Here is a 19,419-nt window from a genome sequence, read left to right as displayed (position 1 = left end):
AGCGATATAGCTGGTGTGTAATACGGAAACGGATTGGTTACTCCCCAGCCTGGTGGGTGATGGTCAGTGCCACGAGGCCCATGATGGATGTAATTCATCCATTTTTACATATCATTTTTTTTCTCTATCCCAAAAATAAGATGGGTATAAATCTCAGGTGAACCCCACCACAGGAAAACAATAGTGATAGGATATCCACCATTAAAATCCTCCTAGGGCCCACTGTACTGTTTATTTGACATCCAATATGTAGATTAGGTCATACATGCCCAGATGAAGTGAAAAAACAAAAATCAGCTTAATTCAAAACTTTTATGGCCCTCAAAAAGTTTTCAATAGATAAAGCTTATTCAATATTGTTTCTTGCATATATCCCGACAGATAAACAAATACCTTATAGAGGAAGAGGAATGGGTGAAAGTGCTCAGAATATTATGATCATGTGTGACTTTAATATGATTTTTACATATATCATAACTGGATGGGAATGGGTGGCATATAATTCAAGGGTCTTTATGGATGTTGAGCTTGATCCAACAAAGAAATTTCTGTTGCCTCTTCCTAGTAATATTATATATATATATATATATATATTTCATATAACTTGGTAAAATTATAACTTGAAATTTTGTTAAAATGTTATTTGTTTTTATGTAGATAAATATTATCTGGTTGATGCTGCTTACACTCACACAAGAGGATTTATAGCACCACACCGTAGTTTATTTGAATTAAATAGAATAATTTTATTTTCATTAAATAAAAAATAATTTCTTTATAATGTAAAATATTTTCAAACAGAAAATAGGGGCAAACGTGTCAAATTAACATATTTCAGACATTTCAGATATTTGTTAACAAACAAATTGTTTCAAATTCAGTATTTAATTTTCAGACTTCACTCATAATTACCAAACAAGTTTTTTGACTTCAGATTTCAGATTCAGCTTTCAGATTTCAGATTCAGGTTCAGATTTCAGGTTCAGGCTTTAGACTTCAGATTTAACAAACGAGGCCTAAGTCTCCGTATCTTATTGGTGAAACTGCCCCTCACTCTTGGTGAAACTGCCCCTCACTCTAGTTTGCATGTCCTGAATTCCACCAGTGGCTGTGCAAGGAAGTGTCTCGTAGTGGTCAAATGGATCTCTCATAATGGTCAAATGGATCATTGCCAATGTAAACAGTCCGGCCGCAATTCCGAATTCAATGAGAAATTGGGCAAGGGTGGACTAAATCATATCATATATGAGGTAAAAGAGCTAAATATGTAGTTTTTTCTTTCATCCATCCAACCTGTTGATAAAGTCAAAAAAACATGGACGAAGGGAAAATAAAAATATCAACTTGATCCAAAACTTATAAGGCCTACAAAAATATTTTTATGGTCATTCACCATTTTTTACAGTGGTGTGGTCAACCTGAGATTTGAATCTTATTTAGTTTTGAATTAATAACGTGGAATGATCTGATAAAACGGATGGGCGGAATGGATATACAATAAAATCATTAAGGTGTTCCACACATGGTAAGGGTAACACCCACTGATTGTGTTTCCCGCGGGGTGACTTGTCTGCGATTCGTACGATCCTAACCGTAGGGCTCACCTCCATATATGAATCCACGCCATCCATCTTTTTTTTCCCCCTCATTTTAGGGAGTAGTTATGGAAATGAAGCAATAAAAATTTCAAATAAACCACACTACAAGAAAAAGTGGTTATTGAACAATAAAAACCTTTCGTGGACTGCAAAAGTGTTGGGTTTTCTTCCTTTCATCCATGTCTGTATGATATTATCACAAGATTGGATGCTAAAAAAAATCATTACAGTTGACTTAAGCTCGACCCAGACCAACAATGTTGGTGCAGGCCTACCTCGATGTATGAAATTTATATCGAAGCCGTCCAACTATTTTGTCAAATTATTTTATGACATGGCTCAAAAAATGAAGAAGATAAAAATTTTAGGTGGACCAAATGATAAGAAATACTGACTCAGAGCGTCATCATTAAAAATTATGTTTTTTAACCATCCAACCTTTTGATAAGGTCAAGAAAACAAATATCAGATTGATCCAAAACTTTTGCAGTTCATAGAAGGTTTTTATCTGCTGATGAGGTGGCCCACCTTATTAATTAATAAATAAATAAATAAACCCACTTATTAAAAACAAATTAGATAGTACAGAAGCCTCATTTTGAGGGAAACGGATTTGCCACTAGGCCGGTGGCCAGTGGTCGGTGGTATGCGGGCCCCACTATGAAATATATCTTTCATCATTGCCGTTCATTCATTTTTACAGATCATTTTAGCGCTTGATCCCAAAAATTAGAGGGATATAAATCTCAGGTGGACCACAGCACAGAAAACAATAGTGATTGGATATCCACCATTAAAATCCTCCTAAGGCCCACTGTTTGATATCCAATCTGTCGATTAGGTCATTAAGAATCAGATGAAGGGAAGAAACAAAGATCATCTTGATCCAAAACTTTTATGGCCCCCAAAATTTTTTTAATGGTCGACATTTAATCAAAACTGTTTCCTGTAATGTGGCCCACTTGAGATTGGGATATATCTATTTTTTGGTCACATACCATAAAATTATATAGAAAACTAGATGGACGGCATGGATGAAAAACATACATCATGTTGGGTCCCACAGAGCACCGACCACTAGCCATTGGCCACTGGCAGGGGAGCCAATCCGTTTCCCATTTTGAGGGCTAGTGTACTGTGGACCAGCAATGCAGTGATGTACGCTATCTTCCTAACGGCCGAGAGGGGCAACTGCGGTAGTGCCGCCGCGAGGAGGAGCAGCAGCAGTCCCATGAAGAAACTGCCATAGACCACAAAGACGTAGAGCCCCACTGACAGTGACTGCCGGAAACCCCACCTTCAGCAAACCCGTTCGTGATGGGTTTCCATTCACAGCTTGGACAGGTTATGATTTTATTCTGTTAATTCGTATTTTCTCTCTCATCTGTTTGTCAAGACGGTTGATGGGTGTCTCACAGAAATGAAAAAGATTGAATTTTTCTTAGAGATTTTGCTTAATTTTGTCATTTTATTCAGTCCCAAAGAGATTGTATAGAGATGTTTTTAGCAAATGTGCAAATGGGTACTTTTAATTTGGAAAGAAATGGGTTTTTCCTTTTCGATGCTCGCTCGAATCCTACTTTTGTTAATGGGTTTTCGGTTTCTCCGAAACCTGGTTTTGGTATTGCCTTGAATGCGAATAGGGCAAGAAGGATTCAGATTTTTAATGTAAGAGCACCCAATTGTAGAATTGTTTGTGCTCTGTCGAGGACAGAGTCGGAGAAATGTACAATTAGTGGTGGGTTTCTTGAGAAAGAGTTCAAATTCGAGCCTGCGTTCGATGAGTATTTGAAGGTTATGGAGTCTGTTACGAATGGTGGGGTGAAAGAGGTAAGTCGAGGAAGAGATGGAAATCGTTCGAAGAAGAGTTTGGTTGGAGAAGATGATTTGGGTGGATCAGATAGAAATTTGCATCGGGTGAAAAGTATTGATTCTGTGGAGCAAGGTGAGGGCCGGATGGATGAGAAAATTGATGGTCGGGATCAGAACACTCGTCGGCCAGATAAGTTGGTGGAGAATGATGGTGGTGGGACTCACCGAGTTTCAAGTGGAGGGAGATTAGTCTACAAAGAAAGAGAGAGGGATATGGGAGGGGAGTTTCCGAAGAAGGGTCGTTCTGTAAGTAGTCGAGATTCAAGTAAAGGTAAATGGGGTTATAGAGAAAGTGAGAGGGATTTGAAGGATGATAGAGGACTGAGATCGTATCAGAAGTTAGCTGGTGTTAAAAGAGATGGGAGTGATGGTGATCCAGAGAGTAGAAAACCAGGTTATTTCAATGTTGGTTACTCCGTAGTTCGAAGAAATCGAAAATGGACAAAAGACGAAGTCAGAAGTGTAGGGAAGAAGATGGGTGAGTCAGGTATCAGTAAGAGAGTGGAGGATGTGAGAGGAAAAGGACACTATGGGAAATTCAACGTTGTTAAAAGGGGTGAAAGTAATGGGCATTTAAGGGAAGGAGAACCCGGTCACTACAAAGATTCTATAGAAATGAGGAAGAAACAGCTGCAACAAGATGGAACATGGGCAAAAGGTTGGATTGATAACGCAGAGTGGAAGATGGATGAGTTCAACATTAATGAGGTCATGCCCAGACGGAAGAGTGTTTTTAGGACAAAGGATGAAACAAAGACTAATGAGTCCAATGTTAATAAGGGTATATTGGGAAGTGAGAGTTTTTATAGAAGTGATGATGAAACCGACATGGAGTCGAAGATTAATAACAGTATTTTGGGAAGGGGGAGTTTCTCTAGTAGAATGGATGAAGGAAAGGCAGACAACTTCGTAAGAAACAGATATGAGATAGACAGCGACAATGAGGAGAATGAAGTGTATGCAGATGAGATAGAAATAAACACTGCCAACCATGGCACAGTGGTGCCAAGATTGGATCCGCGTGACAGTGGAAAAGAAGTTCGTGCACAAAATAGAAGCGAAAGGCAGGTCTGGTTGCGTAAGGATGCTGTTGAAGCCAGGAAGGTGGGCCCCATGACTAACGAAGTGCATGTAAGGTCGAGCGGAAAATATGTTCAAGCCAAGAGGAATAAGGAAGTGTTTGGGTCAAGACGGGTACTCATGGAAGATGATGATCGCAATGGGTTGGTAATGGAGAGGAAAGCTTTTCAGTCTTTTGAAGTATTCACGGACATCAGGAATAGGCCGCGGGTCCTACGGATGGAAATGGAAGAGAGAATCAAGAAATTAGCAAAGTCGTAAGTGTTCTAGGCCTTTATTTTCTTGTTTAGATGTTTTTCTAATAGGATTATGAACATAACATCTCAGTATACATCTATGGAATAGATCAATGTCAAGGGAGCTCACCTAGTCCAGCCAAATGGTGATCTGCACTGTTTATCTGGAAGGTCCCACTTTTATAGCGCACATGGCAAAATATTTACTTATCTGAGATCTTCACTGTCCATATGAAGATGAGTTCAAATCTGCTTTTGCAGAATGCTGTTCTAACTCTCTTTATATGAAAGGTGTAATGCGGTCTTTGATGAGTGAAGTGTTTTCAGTGTTGGTGCATCTATGATGAGAACCTCTAGTTAAACGGTCCGGATCATTGCACGGTGAGGCAGAAGGTGCAACCTGCTTTGTGAGCCTCCTTAGCATTTCTCGTACTAAAGACTTCAGTTGTACTGATTAACTACAAAACCTTTCTGTTGTTAAAGGTTGAACGGTACTGATGTCAATTTGCCGGAGTGGCAGTTCTCAAAGATGATGCACAGTGCGGAAATCAAATTCACAGATCATTCCATTTTGAGAATTGTCCAGATATTGGGTGCACTTGGGAACTGGAGACGGGCATTGCAAGTTGTCGAATGGCTTCAATCACGTGATCGTTTCAAGTCCTACAAGAGCAAGTAAATTTTTTCCCCAGTCTGTTATATGCTTAGCTTTCTTAAATGATGTCATAATCATTATCGAATCACAAATCATAATAGGGGTTGATTCAAAATGAATTGCAAATTGTATTGTAAGTTATAAGATTTTTTAAAAAAAAATCCTTAGAAAAATTGAAAGAAATATGAAAAGATATAAATAAATGAAGAAAAATTTAGAACGAATCAATCATCCATTTTCCATCAACATGCACCAACATAAGTAGTGAATATCACGATATTGGCAAATGAGTGTGGTAACATATGGTGATAGTGTTAAATTATTCTTGACTTTACACCGTCTTTCAAGAAATTTACCATAAAACATAAAAGAACCCTTGAATAATTTATGTTCTTTCTACCTTTTGCAAGTGTGAATCACATTGGAAAAAGCAGCATTTGATTATCTTGACCGATGAAACAGGTATTTTGATTTCTTTGATTCGGGTTTTTGAATATCAAAATCCCCAAATCCTCTCTCTCAAAAGAAAAAAATGAGGATTTTTAACAAAAGGGGAAAAAATATGAAAAATGGATAAAAATGGAAAAAAAATGCTTTTTTAATGTAATTTGGGCCCCATTAGGGTCCACCGTTATTGTCTGTTTTGTACGAGTCCATAAGATAATCATGCGATTATGGCATACTAGCGATTTTGGGCTGCATATGGCATGTACACAATGCGATTCGAATAATAAATCTTACAATTTGACAACAGTGCTTAATACCAGCATGAATTAAAAAAGAAAAGCTGATACCTTATATCTGGAGCTTAGAAGCTATGCTGAGCATTTTCATGTACTTGGGATGTTTTCTAAGTAACATCATCATTGTTGTAAGTATCACTGAAGATAAAGGGCTAGATTTGCGTTTGCCATGTTGTGTTAAATGCTGGTGATTCATATGCCGTATACATGATATGCATGCATGCCAATGCAGATGGTCTAAATCATGGGGCATTTTGTGGATTGCGCGTGGCCCAAAGAGCACACTGATCTAATGATCCAACTGTCCAATTGGTGGCCATCGAATGAGTTGTTGAAAGAGAAAATGATCAATGGGAAAATTCAGATGTTAATTTTATCTGGTCAGGGTGATATTCTGGCTGTGCTCAATCCACAATAGAGCCCGCTATTTCACCTCTTTCAATTGACTTACATGTATTCCACTGCACATTAGATGGATCACCACCATTTAATATGGTGCGGCAAAAACAGAATCCAGCTTGAAGATAAAATGACATCTATCTTTCTCCACAGATATATATATATACACAATTCTCTTTTCTTCTATGCCTTTGTGTGGTTGTGCCTTTTATCCTGAATCCCATGTATTGAATTGATGCCATCATTCCATAAAACCATTCCTAGTGGTGGCAATAGGTTCAGTTGGGTTGAGCTCAGCACGAGCCCTGGAATCCAGTCCCGAGCGTGACCCATGGCCCAAAATGATATTACCAGGCCTGAGTCCTGACCTGTTACTAGATTCTTAAGCTCAAGTCTGGTCGACCATATCCACTGACCCAAAAAAAAAAAAAAAAAAATTGAATGGAGAAGGCTCAAATTGGAGAGTTTCACAAGGTTCCACACATCTCTACCAACAGAGCAAGTGCATGGTTAGTGTATACTGCTCTTTATATATATATATAAAACCTCCACAAGGATCGCAAAATGCAAACAAAAATAACCCCAATCACTCATTATGTGGACATCACTTGTAATTTTATTTATCAGTGGCTATACATTGTTTCCTATGGTGTGGCTCACTAGATCAGTGGATGGGGATGGTGAGGTTGGATGTTGTTGGCTGGGTGCAGTAAGTTATTGTCCAACTGGTTGGAGTTGAGACCTTCTCGATAAGATAGGTCTGGCCGGTTCGGGTCAGTGTCAGCCCAACCCAAGCCTGATCTGAAAAAATCAGACGTGGCTTTCAAGTGCTCAGTTTGGTTGGTTCGTGGGTCAACCCCGCTCATTGTCAGCCATAACTTGTTCCTTCCTACTTCCATCATAACTTTGTGATCTTTGACATTCAATCACATCCTTCGATTAAACAGCACTCATATTTTGCAGATATATTTACACGTCAGTACTTGATGTGCTCGGGAAGGCGAAGCGGCCTGTGGAGGCACTTAACGTTTTTCATGCTATGCGTGTAATACATGTCCTATTTTCTTATAGCATTTCCACTAATTGTGTGTGGAAATCAATACCCACACCCTATGCATTTGATAAATTCTCCAATTTTTCTACTTTTGGTATTAGAATAGTGCACTTTTGGTACTAGTCTACTGCCGAAAGTAGAAAAAATGAGGTTTATTTGTCAAATGCATAGGATTTAAATATAATTTCCTGAGCTTCGATAAGCACAAATGCGTGTCCAATCCATCCATTAGTTGGTTCAACCTTGTACATGTTTTCCCAAAAGTAGATCTGGTCCACTCAGCATGTGGGCCCCAATATTGGAAACGGGTGGATGGTTAGAAAACTTCAGCCAAGTTTCTCAGAGGTCAGAGCCATACAATGTTTTGCAAACTATGGCCCACCTGACCAGTGGGTCAACCTGATTCTTGTAATGGGGCATCAATATAGTGGTGCAGTCCCAACAGATGGATTGGATCTTGAACCTATCATGCCAGGCTGGCACGTGTGGTGTACATTAGCTTTATCGTGCTTAGCAAAGCTTTAATTTCCAATGTATATAGTCTGCAATTCATTTTACAAACATTGGAACTTACAGTTTTTTCATTTAATTTTCTTTTCTCCAGCAACAACTATCATCATATCCTGACCTGGCAGCTTATCATTGCATTGCTGTCACTCTTGGACAAGCGGGCTATATGAAGGAACTTTTTGATGTTATTGATTGCATGCGAACCCTTCCTGAGAAGAAATTCAAGATGGGGATGCTCGAAAAGTGGGACCCACGGTTGGAGCCAGATATTGTCATCTACAATGCTGTAAGTCAACTGTGCTATTCATTCATCGTGTGACTGTGGCTTCTGCAATTCTATCTAAAAGTTTTTGTTAGATGTTTATCTTGTTTGTGAGGAATCTTTGGGTCCTGATCATGGATTTCAGTAGCGGTTTCAGAGTGCGACTAGCCTGGGGAACAAACTCGCCCCAAGTCAGGCCCATTTCAGCGTAGTGACTCATTTCATTTTGGACCAAAACCAATTCTACCTCAGGCGATACTGAGTTGTATCAGATTATTTTTCAAACTATGGTCTTTAGTGTCCCGATGTGCCTAATCTGTATAGGTGGAACCTATAGTTTAGTGATCCAGACCATTGATTTGATGAGCTGTACCATACCTCTCAGATTAGAAATCATAGCCTTTTGATCGATGGCCTACAAATAGACGGTTAAGAATGAATACAGCAATGGTCCTGAAAAAAGCCAAAGATGGTTAGGATTTCCATTCTGGGAGATTTGTGGGCGTTCTCATCCACTATGGGACCCATTAGATAAAATGTTTGGATCATGGGCCTGACTTGGATGGAATGGGTGCATAGGGACAATATTGGTGTCTATCAATAAAAAGTTCATAAATCCTTCTTGTTTGCTGTTTATTTAAAGGTAAGATGGATTCTGTTATTAGTTTCATATGGTGATCAGTGGTTGTTGCCTGTCCATTGTTCTTGTAGGTTTTAAATGCATGTGTTCGGCGGAAACAATGGGAGGGAGCATTTTGGGTATTGCAGCAGTTAAAGCAGCGACATATGCCGCCTTCTAGTACAACATATGGCCTTGTCATGGAGGTAATAGCTGCCTTCTCTCATTGCTCTTTCACTAAGACCCTTTTGGAGAGGTGCGATACTGGGATTGTTGCTGGGAAAAGGGACCCTATAGGTCATGATGCACCTGAACGCAAAAGTATTGGTCCATACATTTATGGCCCCATGGTTTGACAGTCCAGGCTGTTGATCCGATGCTCCATCATGCATGGGGAACGCACCCAAAAAAAAAAAAAAAAAATTCCCTAGATTGGAAGACAAAAGTCCTATCGGTGTTCTGAAAATAGACAGTTAAGGAAAAAAGTATAGCAATGGTATGGATAAAAGGTAAGGCGCACTTGGGTCCCATTGTCTGAACTGGTCATTGGACCTGGTCTGACAATAAATGGGTTTGGATCTGAATTTTGATCATTTGGGTTGGGTTTGGGTCCAAAACATCATCCTGGTTATTAAATGAAAACAGTAGCATAACTTGTTTATAACTTCTGCTAACGAGCGCCACAAGGGGGCATAGACACCAATACTAGTTTTGCACTATTTAAAAAAAGGGTGGTGACTGTTCAAACATGCAAATGGCATAGTGATATGGCAATCCAGACCGTCCAAATCTCTTAGCCAACTGTGAATGGAGCATAACTTAAAAATTGCACCAAGAAGACAATATCATCTGATTTTTCTATTGAAATTTGGAGCGCGCACACTATTTAAATTTCAACCATCCATTTGGTAGGCATAAATAGATGGGTAGGATTGATTGATCATGGTGATTTCTCATCCAAAATTCCACATGTGAACCACAATTTGGATGTTCTGGACATCACCATGTCAGTGCCAATTGAGAGGATGAGTCACCTCCAGTTTCTTTATGGTGCAAAACCAACATACGAGTCTAGCCGTTCTCCATAAAGTGATAACCCCATGCAGCGTTCCCCTTTAGCAGAGTCATCCCTCCGTGTACCTACACGAGGTATGCTAGCATGGTCCGTAATTAAATGGGTTGGACCTGGAACCACTTTAAACTGATTTGACCCTAACCCCACCTCACATCTGATTTTTAAGTTGCTTGGTTTTGGATGACTCAGACCCGGATCCTGCCTATTAGACCAATTTTTAACACCCTTTCGTACATACAACAAAACGATTTATACAACCATGTGTCTTGCATGATGCACGTCTTCATGCATTAGTTTATTATTTGATAATAATAATATATCATTGCATATATGAGATCTTTCTTGCATCATTCCCTTGATCCGCTTCATGGCATGAAGTTTTCATTGTAATTCTTAGACCCAACCTAGACCTTAATTGGACCTGACTCACTACAGAAATGGGTCACCTTTGTAGTCTCTTAGACCTGACCTTGCCGATTTAATACATTGTCAAGCTTATGTTTCTTGGACTTGAGCTGAACCCAACCCAATCATTAATTGGTCAGGCTTGGGTCTAGTATGTAAACTCATTATGAAATGGGTTGTGTTCCAGAGCTCCCCTCAATGGCACCGGACCCAATCCAACCCCTTTTGTGAAACTGTCAAAGATTGGATGGCTAGGATCTTCGAATCTGGAAGACTATTGATACATGTACTGTCCACATTGTTGCCTATCTGATCAACAATCTGGATCACTGAACTGTAGGGCCCTCTTGTACAAACAAAGTGCATCGTGACACGATACATGTCCCTTGGCATTTCATGTTGTGAATTGTTGATTTGCACGCACAAATTCTGAAGATACAGGAATGTTATTGATCATTGTTATTACTAAAGCACGTGTTACTTCAACAGGTAATGTTTGCATGCGGCAAGTACAGCTTGGTGCATGAGTTCTTCCGGAAAGCGGAGAAGACCTCTATTCCAAATGCTTTGAATTATAAAGGTACTTGAGTGGGCCATAGTTACGCATTGATTGTTACATTTCTATTCAGGGTTTAAACTATTATCTGAAACCAGTACGTGTCGCCCGATATGAACTGGTCTCAGCCATAAACTATATGAATGTATTGGCCCGACATGGGGCGATACGAACTAGTTTTGGTGGTGAATGATATGGTAGGGCAAAACCGATTTTCAATCCTTGTTTGTGTTCTTTTATATGACAGCCTTTCTCTCGATTTATCTTTCTACAGTTCTTGTGAATACTCTTTGGAGAGAAGGGAAAACAGATGAGGCCATATTGGTAGTTCAAGATATGGAAAGACGGGGAATAGTGGGCTCTGCCAGCCTCTATTACGACCTCGCACGATGTCTCTGCAGTGCTGGAAGGTGCCAAGAAGCACTGCAGCAGGTTTATCTCATATTTTGTTTTGTCATACACAGATGTGCAATGTTGTGTGATATGAAGACCTACAACCGGTTCATCCATGGTGGGGCCCACCTTATGCATGACTCTGATGCCCCTACAAACGCAACACATTGGCATTTGAACTACATAGAAATGCAAAAGCTACTTGGGAGAGTAGTTTGGAATCCTACTCGCAGGTGTCTGATCCGAGTTGTTCCTTACGTGGGTACCACCATGTATGCATACTGGGGTCTGGAAATCAGCCATGTACAGTCATCAGGTGGGCCATACATCTGCGGGAAAAAAAAAAAAAAAAAAGGCCAGTTAAAAGGAACTGCCAGCTGTCTGCATCCGTCATACACATCGTCTACCTGATGACCAGACGTCCAATTTTCTGTCCGCGTTGCACACGTGCTGGACCCACCTGATGAATGGACTGGATCTTGCACACGTGCCTTAGCAGGGTTCCCTAATTCTAGACTCCTATGTTAGTTCTGGCCCATTTTAAAGTGGTGGTTGCTTCTCAACCGTGTGCTTAGCATGGTTGTGTGGCAATCCGGATTGACCAAACACTGACCCAACTGTGTATGGACAGTAACTGGAAATTTACATAGAAGCTAATAATACCTACCACCTGATTTTTCCCTTCAAATTTGGACCATTGCTATTTTTTCTTTAAGGGCCTGTTCGGAATGTAGGACTAGGTGGTATGGAATTGCATTTTGTCCAATGTAAATTCCAGCCGGCATTTGGAAACGACAGGAAGGATTGGATTAATCCAGGTATCATATCATCCTGTCCTGGCAGGGGATATGGCGGGATTTCTGGTGGATTTCGAATTCCATTACATTTGTGGGCCCAAGTTGATGCATATGTTTTATCCATGCCATCCATCTATATGCATCCTTTACATGCAAAAATTGAGTTGCATATGCATATAGGTGACCGGCATCAGTTGTGAAATCTGGTCTGTTGATTACAATTCCATGGTACACCAAACGCAGGTTTCACATAATACAATGTTTTTTCCAAAGGAAGAATTTGATCCCAAATGTGTGTTTGGGCAGTCAAAATACCATGGTATTTCCAGGCATATAATCATTGTACAATGTGTTAATTCCACCTAATGCAATTCCACACAATTTAATCCGGCATTCCAAACAGGCCCTCATTTGATAGGCACAGATGGTTAGTGTTGTTTGATTAGAGTGCTTTTAGATATATTCTCCATCCTCAATGGGACCCACAGTTTAAATGGTCTGGATAGTGGGGTGTGTCCGCGTGCCTGTTTACCAACAAATTATCATTTTTCTTTCTCAGGTAGAAAAAATCTGCAAGGTGGCAAAGAAGCCACTGGTTGTGACGTACACTGGATTGATTCAAGCTTGTCTAGAGTCAGGAAGTGTCCAAAACGGAGCGTACATCTTTGATGAAATGCACAAGTTCTGCTCCCCGAATGTAGTCACTTGTAATATCATGCTGAAAGCGTATATAGAACACGGCATGTTTGAAGAAGCTAAAGATCTATTTCAGAAGCTATTGGATGGCTCGAATTGCTTAAGCAGCAGAGCTGATACTAGAGAGAGAGTACTGCCAGATAACTTCACATTCAATACCATGTTGGAGGCAAGTGCTGCGGAAAAACGATGGGATGATTTTGGGAGCTTCTATCGAGAGATGCTGCATCACGGGCACCACTTCAATCCGAAGCGCCACCTACGGATGATCTTGGAAGCTTCAAGGGCTGGAAAGGTATTTTCTGCGGATTTTAATTCTATGTAGTGCTTGTTGATTTAGTTATAATGTCGGGTTGGAGGAAGTACATGATGTTAGGTCCATACTAGCAGCCTTTTCACTTGGGCCCGCTTCTTTACAGATGGTCCCGCCTTTCAGTGGTGTGGATGTGGATGTACAATGCTGCTGCAGCAGACAATGCCTCGTGTCGCTAGTTCTATTCCATATGTGATACTGCCTATTGGCTGTGGGCGGTGGAGAAGTCCCCTGATTTGGACGTCTGGAGTTCGATAGGCAAACTAGATGGACTGTCCAGATCACTGAAAGGTGGGCCCAGCTGAATGATGACCTGATTGGAAATGCTGCAGCTTCTATTTTTCTTGCATAGTAATACCAGTCATGCATGACTTTTCATCCACGAGTTCCATCGGGACATGCAGCATATGTATGAGATTTGGATCACACATCCAGTGGACCAATTAGGCCCATAAGACAATCCTAACCTTTTCACCCAAAGACAGGCGGTGGCCATCTTCTCTTCAGATGGAGCGATTTGGATTGCTCGACCATGCATGAATTTTTGGCCATGGTCCAAATGTGGTGGGTCCATGTATCAATTGCATAGGAAGCCATAGGCTATATTATGAGGAATCACTAACAAAGTCTTCTTCCAACACCATTCAGGGCCAGTCATTGGAGGCGACTTCAGATCACTTGATTCGATCAGGCCGGCCTGTGCCACTTCCTATTATAAAAGAAAGGTTTTGCGCGAAACTACAAGATGGCAAAGTCTCTGCAGCCATTTCCTGCATTTGTGACCATCAGATTAGTGGCCCACACACTTTCTCTGAGAAGGTATGGTTGGATCTATTCAATGGGAATGCTGATCGCTTTCAGGAGGATGATCTTGTTAGGTTGGTTCATGAGGTGAGTACCCTTACTGCTGAAAATGATAGACCAAACTCCATACTTGAGAATCTGGTTTCTTCTTGTAGAGAATTCATTAGAACCCATGTAAAAACAGCTGCAAGCGGCCCGCTAGAGATCAGACAGACGCCGTCTGATCTGGAGGGGATGTCTTATTGAAATTCAAGATTTGGGTCTTGATGGAAAGAATTGTTTGTTCTTAAGGTTGCATATGATGTTGCTTGTTGATCACTGGTTATTTTAAGGGAATGATCACATATATTCTCATATGGTAATTTGAGTAGTTTGGGCCCACTGTGATGTGTAAGTGAAATCCAACCCATCCATTAGATGCACTCCGAAATTTTAGCCCTAGATCTCAAAATACAGCCTGATCCATAAATAAGGTGGGCCACAGCAAGAGGGGAAATGGGAAACATTGGTGAGGGGGACAGGACGCCCACCTTAGAAACTTCCAGATGGAATGTGGGGTCCACCATGTTGCGTATACATCATCCAAACCAGTCGTAGGTGTGCCCCCACTAGCATGAAGGGACACCAAAATTTAGGTGAGCACAAGAAGTTAATATATAGGTTTTAGGATTGATTTTACATTGCTCCCTGTCGTGTGTCTCACCTGAGTTTTTGATAGAGATGATTCTTTGGATGTATGATGCACACGATGGGGTGCACCAGATGCACGGTTCTGATTCCACATACATATCAAGGGTGGGCCTTTCACGGTTTGAGCACATGTGATCACTCCCCATATCTGAAATCGAGCTTTTTAGTTGTGCCCACCAGCGAATTGATAAAAGAGCATGAAAGGTACTGATTGGATGGTATTAACCAACCGACGGTTATGATGAAACCCAAGGGCCCAGTAGGGTGACGTGTAACCCGGGGATGGATACTGTGTAACTTGCATTATAGGTGGAGGGGTATTTTCATAATTCGGTCGTTGAGGGTATTTTGGGCATTGAAAAATTCTGAAACAGTATATAGATTTTTGCTGATGTCCCATCGAAAGAACGGCCCCAAACCTTTTGAATGCTACGTGGGACTCCCACCCAATCACAGATCCAGATAGTTGATTCCATAGTACGGTACATTTGGATAGAATCATGTGGATAAGATGATCTGAACCCTTTGAATGGAGCCAATTTGTTACAGCCGTCCGTTGTCTATGACAAACGTGGTGTGCATGTCCGACGGAAACGGATTGGCTACTCCCCCTGCCACCAGCCCGGTGGCTGGTAGTCGGTGCTCTGTGGGCCCCACAATGATGTATGTGTTTCATCCATGCCGTTCATCCATTTTTACATATCATTTAGGGCTTAATCCAAAAATGAGAGTAGTATAAATCTCATGTGGACCACACCACAGGAAAACAATAGTGATCGGATATCCACCATTAAAATCCTCCTAAGGCCCACTGTACTGTTTATTTGACCTCCAATATGTTGATTAGGTCATACAGACCCAGATGAAGGGAAAAAACAAAGATCAGCTTGATCCAAAACTTTTATTGCCCACAAAATGTTTTTAATGTTGGACGTTCATTCAACACTGCTTCCTGTAATGTGGTCCACTTGAGATTGGTATATATCTCATGTTTTGTCTCATATCATAAAATGATTTTTTAAAAATAGATGGACGGCATGGATGAAACAAATTCATCATGGTGGGGCCCACAGAGCACCGAGCACCAGCCATTGGCTGGTGGCAGGGGGAGTAGCCAATACGTTTCCGTGTCCGACATGCCACATGGTGGGGCCCACAGGAGTTCCCGTGAGGTCAATCTCATAGTACCGTTGCCCCTAATCGGCTTCTACTTTGGGAAGTGACGTCCAAACATGGGAGTTATTTCACCTGACTTTGGACGCTCACCCTTTTGAGTTTTTACTGCGTCCACTGTGATGGGTAACATTCAAGATGCGTTATCTCATTTTAGGCCAATATCCAAAAAATTAGTCCGCTGTGATTCAAGTGGGCCACAAAATAAAAATAGTTGAGAGAGGCATCCACCCTTGATTTTTACAAGTCCCACCATGATGATTGTATTGAATCCATTCCCACTATTAAATTACACATTAAAAATTAGTTATGGGCATAAAAAAAGGCTCATTGGTGATTCAGATGGGCCACATTAAGGGAAATAGTTTGGAAGATGAGCTTCGTCCTGTGTATTGTTTCTAATTGTGTGGTCCACCTTAATCAAAGATGAAGCTGATTTTTGGGTCTTGGGTCTATATGGGGTGACTTACGTGGTAGTTGCAGATATTCCCCATCGGATTCACCCAAACCAACAACTCCCTTTCTGTCTCTACCTTGCATTTATAACATTAATTAAACATAATTCTTTATGCTGGTAGGACATAAGGTATAACTCAATTGGTTGGATTTGAGAGTGCCTTTATGTGTGTGCACGTGTATATATGTGTTTGGTTTAAATTTTGGATGGTGGTATTGTACTAAGTGTGCCAAAGCCTTTGACATCAAGCAGCAAGATAAATAGAGAGACCATGGGCAGTCGTCTATGATTGAAAATTGAGGTAGTTTGGCCTTCTATTTGGCAAGTTGTATGTGCAGTCGAACGATTTGTGAAGGAGAGGGATTGTCCTTCTAATGAGTTCTTTTTCACTTTCAATTGAAATGATTTTTTCTCGTCATAATGGTAGAGATAATTTGATTCACATAATTTAAGAGTAAAAAAAAAAAAACTCAATTGCATTGATTGGAATAAAAGTTAAAAAAAACTAACAAAGTATCCATCGGCAATCCAATGTCTGTGCTATAGATGGCGAGGCTGTAGAAGTCTTCCTTAGTTTAATGAATTAGGCGTAGACGAAAGAAAATATACTATTAGAAAACATAAAATAAAATCCATTCCTTATGATCTAGCGCTTGGTTCAAATGGAAGCGAATTATACCACTCCTATTCAAGTTTGGTCTAACGTAGTAATGTAAACTAATGGATTACACTATTCCTATGCTAAAGTTGGTCCAACATAGCAATGTAAACAATTTGTCATATGCTAAAATAAGCTAAGATAAAATATATGTAGGATTGCAATGTAGATTTGATTTGATATGTGTTGAGTTGGTGAGAGCCTAGAACTTTTCGATATTTCTCATATTTTTAACACTTCAAGACGGTTGCATAGAGAGGGAGATCTTTATAGTCACTCTTCTGGTCTGATGATATAGAGATAACCATCTAAACTCTAAGACAGTCGTGGCATATCAAACGACACTACATATGTTAGTTTTTCGTTATGTGTTAGCCATTTCGATTAAACGTGTGATTATTGTTGGTTCTTTGATTTACAGATTCAGTCACATGATAAATATAGGCATGCTAGAATTGAATGTGCGGCCTAATTCAAATTGAACAATTATGACCCCAAGCACTAAGATGGGTAGATACGTAGTTTGTGACCAAAATCAAAAATATCAATCGCATATTCAACCACTCGCAGTGTTTTAAATGATAATTAGGCGATAGTTAGAAGATAGAGTTCATCCTCTGAAAATGGGTTACACATTTGTCTTTTATACAAAAGAATTTTTTATACAAATAAAAGAACCAAAAATAAAAAATAAAAAAACCTTATAGTCAGTCACAAAGAACAATTGCAAAACACCTTCTTAAATAGAAAACTTTGTTTAATACTTGAACTATACCAGCATATGATTGTAGACTCAAATTACAAATAAAGTTTAATAACTACTTGATTATTGCTACAAATTATAATAAGGAATGTGAAAAGCTTATTACACTATAGAATGTAATTGATTGGTAATGTTAAGGATAATACTAAAATATGTAAATGACTGATAATTTAAAGATAAATTTAGTTGATATGAAACGATTTTTTCTGCTGAATTATCTTGCTATTTATAGCCTTAAGTTGTACATCTAAATGCTTCTCACGTTTTGGTAGTTATAACCATTTTAGTACTACTTGACCTTCTTTGCTTCTAAACTTGTCATCTGTCCTGTAACCGCTTCAGCACAATAAATCTTCACTTGACTGCTTAGTGGATGCATGGCATTGCCCAATGAATACTAGTTGTATTGCCGCAAAACCTCTCCATCCACCCTTGAAAATTCTCTAATAAATCATGTAAATCCTTCCTAATTACACATAATACATTCTAATTGGCTCTCACAAGAATCGGTGACAAGAGGAATGAACAAGTATGTTAAGTGATGGTCGCACCAGAGTTATATTCGACTCGAATAGAATAAAATACCTTGTGACCCTAGGTGCAGAGATAGACTGATTAAGACCAAATCTATAAAGATTAGCTATTTATTTAGCCACCAATTAGTAATGTGATCAAATGATTTGCGAATGGGAGGATTAGTCTTTTTAATGGATTCTTTTTGTCTTGAAAATAAAGACTTTTCTTATAACGGTGATAGCTTGATTGCATACCTCAACAAAAGCAATAAAGATTGAAAAAATAATAATAATAATAATTGGCTCCAATTCTATTAATATAGAAACAATCAACAAAAGATAAATAAGTAAAAGAGATTACTAAGAATGGTCTAAGCTAGCGAAACGACAATAATCGTGACAATCTTTCAAACTTAGACAATAGTGAGACAGTTGCTAGAAAAAAAAAATCAGATGGTCATGAGGCGATTATCGTGTTTGGTTAACAGATCGTGATCGAAGAATCACTAAAAACTCAGCAAATTTAGAAATCCGAAAAGAAGGTTATGGATATTTAAACTAAACTAACCGACTTGTTGCAGTGGTTCACTAGACAGAAGCCGAAACTAAACTTTTTTAAAAAATAAAAAACTACACTTTAAAAAACTATCTAAATACTCCGAGCTTACTGCAATACAATGTTGGACATAAGTGAAAAAAATTTGAGATTAAACTAATTAAGATAAGTATCAATGAGACGAAAGATAAGCAATATTGGACTGAAAGAGTCATGTGATTATGTTGGCAAGAGACCTAGAGTTCTTCTTTTTTTTTTTCTTTTAATTTTGCTTTTATAAGTTTAGAGAGGCGATGGTCATACATAAGACTCCATAGCTTCCACAAGTAGTCTTCTAATTAATAGCGACCTTTTTTTTTTTCTTTTTTATTTGTAATCGAATTGGCAACCTTCTCGTGATACATTTATTAAAATTTAAAATCTTCTATACATTATGCTACCATAAGCGACAATATCTCAATCTTTAAATGATTTTTTGATCTTTGAGTATGGCTTCATAGTCTCTAAGAAAGTCACGTGCTCTCTCCAAATGCAAACTCT

At 39.4% G+C, this 19,419-nt stretch overlaps 1 protein-coding gene across 1 annotated transcript; it reads left to right on the top strand.

Moving 5' to 3' along the window:
• Positions 1–2,719: 2,719 nt before the first annotated feature.
• Positions 2,720–14,409, top strand: LOC131220846 (pentatricopeptide repeat-containing protein At1g30610, chloroplastic). Its single transcript, XM_058215692.1, has 9 exons — positions 2,720–4,807; positions 5,270–5,461; positions 7,547–7,628; positions 8,242–8,433; positions 9,121–9,234; positions 10,998–11,088; positions 11,339–11,496; positions 12,814–13,245; positions 13,912–14,409. The coding sequence occupies exons 1-9, from the start codon at positions 3,096–3,098 to the stop codon at positions 14,311–14,313; spliced, it is 3,375 nt and encodes a 1,124-aa protein (XP_058071675.1). The 5' UTR covers positions 2,720–3,095; the 3' UTR covers positions 14,314–14,409.
• The last annotated feature ends 5,010 nt before the right edge of the window (positions 14,410–19,419 follow it).

Source organism: Magnolia sinica, chromosome 12 (assembly GCF_029962835.1).
Source record: "Magnolia sinica isolate HGM2019 chromosome 12, MsV1, whole genome shotgun sequence".
Lineage (NCBI taxonomy): Eukaryota > Viridiplantae > Streptophyta > Magnoliopsida > Magnoliales > Magnoliaceae > Magnolia > Magnolia sinica.
This window is presented reverse-complemented; position numbering and strand designations above follow the sequence as displayed.